Consider the following 6,381-nt stretch of genomic DNA (forward strand, 5'->3'; position numbering starts at 1 on the left):
TCTTTCTCTTATCTCCTTAGTTGATTCCTTACAATGGTTAATTCCTATTATATCTTGGATCTTTCTCTACTCCAATTGTCTCCTGCATTGTTCATTCATTTTCTCCTCAACCTCATTGTGAGTTTTCTGCAATTACTTATTTATACAGTACTAAAAATATTTATGTACTCAAGATGGCTTATTTCTCAATAGAAAATTAGAAACTCTGCCATAGAAAGATTTTACCAAAGTAAACAAGGATGATTCTGGATATAAAGTTAAACTCAATAGAAATTAGAACAACCTTTCATTGCATTCCACATATACATGATTGATGAGTGGGGCTAAAGCACACAAGGAAAAAAGAAAGAATGGTAAAATCTATACAAGTAAACAAATCTTAATCAGAGACTATAGCATTGAATAGTCAAAGCCACTGAAATCAAAATCTGAGATTTTACATTAATTTGCTTTAGAGTAACCATCCTTGAAGTATCATGACAGATTTTCAGAGTTCAACAATCCAGATTTTGTTGTATGATAGTAAATGATCTCTGGAACATGTTGAACACTGGGACGATCCATGCTATTGTCATCATACAAACTTTCTATAATTTTCTTATGTACATCCATCAGGGTTAATATTTTCAGGTTGATAAGGTGTTCAATACCTTGGGGAAGCCTCTCCAGCTTCTTCAGAATCCGTAGATCCAGCTCCTGGATGCTGGGCATTGCTCCTTTCTCTATCTTTATAAGACGCAGTTGCGATAAATTCCATAAGCGTAGTGTCTTCAACTTGAGGAACCCTCCAGCATGAAAGAACAGCCTGTGCCCATCAAATGCATTAGCAAGTGTGAGACACCCCAAATTGGGTAAGGTATGGATGTAAGGGAGGACATCTTCTCTTAGTTGTGACCAGTGAAGATACAAGCTTGTAAGGTTATCCATGGAACGAAACCAGTGTGGCACATTATTCAGTTTTCCAACCAGAATGAGCACTCGGAGAAGGGGAGGAGTCGTCCATAGGGAATCCAGTTCAAGCGATTCATCCTCGTATTCTGCCATTAAAAACAAGTAGTAAAGAAGTTGCAGACTCTGTAGTGAGGAGCAGAGATCTCTTCCATAATCCTCAGCCAACTTTGTTAGCCCAATCCTTGTAAGCTGCGTCATGTTCCCAAGTTGCTTGATCATGTCACCTTCTGCTTCAACGCATTCCAGGACTCGCAGCTCTTTCAGCTTCCATATGTCTGATGGAACTCGCATGCCATCTACATATCGAAAAGCTGCCCAGCTGCGCGTGCGACGATAAGTAATCAAATGGCGCAAGCTCTGTGACTGTACTAACTCATTTGGAAGCTCTGTCACCTTGGTATCTCTAATATCCAGAGTTTGTAGGTTCTGAAGTCTTCCCAATGATCTGGGTATCTCTGCAACCATAGTTTCCTTCAAGCTCAAGTATCTCAAGTTAAATAAATCAACGACTGCATCTGGTATTCTCTCGATTGGGATTCCCTGCAGATCAAGAACCCTTAATAGTCTAAACCCAAATTGCAAACCACTCAGACGAGATGCAGAGGACCTCTTAGGAGGAAACAGAAAGAAAGAGCGAAGATTGGACATGGCAGTTGTGGTGCATGATTCAATTTGCCTATCAATCTTGTGCAAGGACAAGCGACGAGCACTACCCACTTCCCTTGCTTCTATTCCATCATAGATGACACAGAAATTCTCCCTTTCTGCTATGGAATGGAGCACATTGCGCAGAATATCATGCAACCTACATTCCTTCACCATGCCAAATGAATTCCTGGAAGCAACTTGAAGCAAGTTCCTGGAAATGAGCTCTGTAAGGTAAGCTTCTGCTACCTCCTCCATAGCCTTTCCTCCTGTTTCTTTTACAAACCCCTCTGCTATCCACAGCCTGATAATCCTCTTCCTTCGAATTAAATAATCCTCCGGAAAAAGACAGCAATACAACAAACAGAGCTTCAGGTCATAGGGTAAGCTACTGAAGCAGTAAAACAGTATACTGTCAATTCCAAGCAAACCATTGTTGTTAATCCCCCAACCCAAGCTGTCATGGACTTTCAGCCATTCTGGTTCTGTGGAACCCTTGAAGGACATGAGGCCAGCCATAGATGTGATTGCAAGTGGTAGGCCTCCACACTTTCCCACAAGTACTGGGGCCACGGGCTCAAGATGTTGGGGACAAAATCTGTGGGGATGGCATGAGAATGCAATTTTACAGAAGAGAGCCCATGAATCCTTGTCATCTAGAGGCTGAAGAGGAAGAACATGACTTCTAACTCCATATGAGGACGAAGCTATGTCCATTTTCCGAGTTGTTATCACGATTCTACTTCCATGTTTTCTACTTGGTAAAGCATCAAATATTTCCTTCCAAAGATTTAGAGTCCAAACATCATCTAGGACAATGAAGTACCTTTTCTGCTCCAGAAAGTCGACCAGAAAGTCCACTAGCCGTCTGTAATCCATTGAGCTCAAGTCTGCAGGAAACAGTTCCTTCTTTCCCTTAAAAAGATCTTTTACTATTCTCCTGAGTATATCATCGATCACATAAATCTTGGAGACAGTCACCCAAGCGATGCAGTCAAAATGTCTTCTGGCTGTTGGGCTGCTGAAAACCTTGGCGACCAAAGTAGTCTTCCCCAAACCCCCCATTCCAACTACCACAATCACTTTACGATCTAGTTCTCTGTCCTTAAGCCATGACAGTATCAGATTTTTGTTTTTCTCAATTCCCACCACATCGTCATCTTTCACAGAGCGAGATGAGTCTCCATGGTGCTGCAGCTTCACGTGGGTATCATAAAGGCATGTCCCTTCTATGCTTCTGATACAGTAGCGCTCGCTTCTCTCTGAAATCTCACTCATTTTGGTGACCACTGCATGTAATTTTGCTGCAGTCTGACGCTTTGCTATGATAATTTTGGAGAGATCCATGGGTTTAAAGACTAGACGCTTGAATCTTCCACCATTAGATTGGCTGTGCATGCAATACATGAATTCGTCAATTATGTCTTCCACTTCATGAACTGCTTCCCTGACCTGAGCTACCCAACTTTTCACTCCTTCCTCAAGCCCACTCCTTTGATCTGCATCCCGTGCTAAGGTTCTCAGAGTCTCTAATTCAAACTTGATTGCGTTGAACGCATCCTGGACTCCTGATAACAAGGCAGCCTCTTTATGGATGATTGAAGTTACCTTATTAATCAAGAACTCCACTGAAATCTCCGCCATGTTTAATTTTCTCAGTACTCAGATCGCTCTTTGGATAAGCTTCCCTTCACTTGTTTTGGGCTAGGCACACCATTATTAATTCCTTCACATCGATCTCGATCTTTTATATTACAGAAATTTCATGGAAAAGTTCCATGACATGACACCATAAGAAAGAACCAAGGAAGGATTCCATCTGCTTAGAGGAGGGTTCCTCAACCACCAAGAAAAGCAGCACCACCTAATTTCTAGATTATTATGAGAAAACGACATTAAAATTGATCTTTCAGAACCAGTCCACAATGAGGCCTTCCTCACTGTAGGGTCAAGCATGCCTCAAATCTCTTTCAGTGTCTAATAAAAAACTATTCAGTTGCAGTCATTTGGTGAGATTGGATTTCTAGTTTAATTGCTTGAACATGACCCACGCAATAATCTTCTATATGGATCTTAGCTAGCTGCGGAGGAGGACCTCTAAGGACAGCTTCCTTGAAGTTGCAAAACCTCCAATTTCTAATTAAATATAAGAAATGTTCAAAAAGGTTGACTGCACATAACATTATTATTTTACTACCAACATCAATAATTGGATTATTTAATATCGTTTAGTCATTAATCTTTTGTTCTTGCATTGAAATGTTTGAAACAAATTAAAGGATGGGCACAACCACTTGATAGGAAATTACCTGGAGGATGGAGTAGAAATCAAAATGACCAGATCACTCTGAACCATCTAATATTTAATTAATAGGGAAATTCCAGATTAGTACTCTGTAATTTGAGTCTAGTGCCACATAACGCTATAATTTAATATCCAAACTTTCAAAAAGTGCCAATCTAGTATTTGCCATTAATCAGCTATTAAGTGCCATTTGAAAAGACATAAATACCCTTCAAGTGTCATCTAATTCCTTTTTATCAATCATTTAAATGTTAATAAAAAATGAACGGTCCCAAATCATTGTCTCTTCTGATACATAACCCCAGAATGCCCACTGAGACAACCCCAACTTTCTTGAATAGAAGAGGTAAGGATTTGAGACTCTTCATTTTTTGTCAATGTTTGGATGGTTGATAAAGAGAATTAGATGACAATTGAAGGGCATTTGTATCTTTTCAAATGACACTTAACGGCTGATTAATGGACTGATTAATGGCAAATACTAGATTGTGGAGTTTTAAAGTTCGGAAACCAAAATGACACTAAACCCAAAGTATAGGATACTAATATGAAATTTTCCGTTTACAAAATCTGACCATCTAAATAATAAAATTTAAAATAAATGGTACAGGTCATTAGATTATTCCATACTTGGAATCCATCAATTAGTTCCAATGTTATTAATGATTTGTAAAATGATGATCAACTCATGGCGCAGGCCAGTTAAAGAAATAGGGATGGGCTATCCCCGTTTTGTGCCCCACGAAGCCTAAAAAATGATACATAGGAGACTCGTCTCCTAGTCCACGTGTTTCAAGACTATTTTGCCGATGAAGATAATAAAGATAGCGACTTGACACCTAATACTAAATTTTGAATGTAGTATACTCATAAAAAACTATAAAACTGAACCCAACCGGTCCATTTAATTTTGGTTCGAATATTTTGAAAAACCAAGATACTAGTTCAGTTTCGATTATTTAATACGAAATCAAAACAAAAAACTCAAAAACCTCCAATATGCAAAACCCAAAAAGAAAGGCATAGTTTTGGAAAAACTTATCCCCCATCTTTCTAAGCCAATCAGGCAGAGACCGGCCACCAAAAGAACCCCTTACCCTATGCAATCCTCACACCCTTCCTTCCAATCCTTAGGAATCAGACCTCTTTTTTCTTCTTCTTAGTTTTTCATGTCTTCTTTAACCTTTTATTTATGCCAACCTCAAATAAGTCTCCCCTCAATCTAGTAAATACCTATGAAACTATTCTGAACTCTCTCATTGGCCAAAACATACATACTCTGGATTCCCATGATCTAAGCCTACCTGTGTCCATCAAACACTGCCATTAGACCCTATACACCCTAAAATGATTATCCACCAAATTCCAACTTAACATTCCATTGCCAATCCATTCATCTAACAAAGGTTCTATTTCAAAGCTTTTTATTGACTGAACCATTCCCCTCCAGATCTACCTAATCTAAGTATAGTTTGGTCAGTCTAATTTCATCAATTGATCCAAAATACCCAAAACCCTATCTATTAATTTTTTACCCAAAAATACACTGGTTTACCCCTTCAACTAAAGTGGTTTTGTTTCTGCCAATCCTATTGGCCTGTGCACATGCGACCACCCTATACCCTCAAGCCCATCTCTACCATTCCCTCATTGGTCCAAAAAAATCCTGGCCATTTGACTTGAATTTCGGTTTGACCCTTTTTCTCCCCCAAAATTACAAAATACCCCTCAAAACCCACTTAAATTATTAAAGAACTTAAGATGTCCTAATATAAAAAAGGGTTAAACTTCTTTATTCAAGCTAATCTACTGTTTGACACTGTTCATCATTTACTTCGGTGAGAACAGAGCATCCGAAAAGTGTAACAACTAACCTGGCTTCTTCCCCAATTTCTTGTCGAACTCCCATTATTTGGCAATATCCCCATCCTCCTCTTCTCCCTCTTATTCCAACTAGGGGTGTCAACGGTATTTGAAAATCCGATTTTGAATTCGAGATTCATCATAATTGAATTGAATTCGGATAATTCAAATATTTAATCAGTCGGATTCGGATATGACCTGATTTGATTCCATAAATATCCAAATTCGATCGATTATTTAATTCTTATATATAATATATAAAATTTTTAAATGTTTTATATAATATATATAATAATTAAATTATATAAATAATTTATATATTTATATACTTTATATAAATAATATATTTATTAATTATCTAAAATAATTAATTAGTTAAATTCGAATAGAATCGAATATTCAAATATTAGCTTTCAATATTCATCGGATATTGAATCGAATTTTTTAATCAGATTCAAATTTGGATATTGTCTGATCTTATTCGAATTCGATCCATTTACACCCCTAATTCCAACCACACCATCATCTTTTCATCTCTTGTTCATTGCCGAACTAAACCAATTCGGCAGATTCATCACTCACCCATCCAAACTAGAAAATCTTCCCTCCTCCTTAGC

At 38.0% G+C, this 6,381-nt stretch overlaps 1 protein-coding gene across 1 annotated transcript; it reads right to left on the reverse strand.

The window, feature by feature from the left end:
- Positions 1-252: 252 nt before the first annotated feature.
- On the reverse strand, positions 253-3,497 carry LOC148860655 (disease resistance protein RPM1-like). The gene has a single exon (XM_088984727.1). The coding sequence runs from the start codon at positions 3,238-3,240 to the stop codon at positions 475-477; it is 2,766 nt and encodes a 921-aa protein (XP_088840853.1). The 5' UTR covers positions 3,241-3,497; the 3' UTR covers positions 253-474.
- Positions 3,498-6,381: the final 2,884 nt, after the last annotated feature.

This window comes from Nelumbo lutea, chromosome 4 (assembly GCF_056320005.1).
Source record: "Nelumbo lutea isolate HS-2025 chromosome 4, American lotus-T2T, whole genome shotgun sequence".
Lineage (NCBI taxonomy): Eukaryota > Viridiplantae > Streptophyta > Magnoliopsida > Proteales > Nelumbonaceae > Nelumbo > Nelumbo lutea.

What these genes read in the sequence shown, in the direction of transcription:
- LOC148860655 (XM_088984727.1), bottom strand. Translation starts at nt 3,240, where the DNA reads ATGGCGGAGATTTCAGTGGAGTTCTTGATTAATAAGGTAACTTCAATC.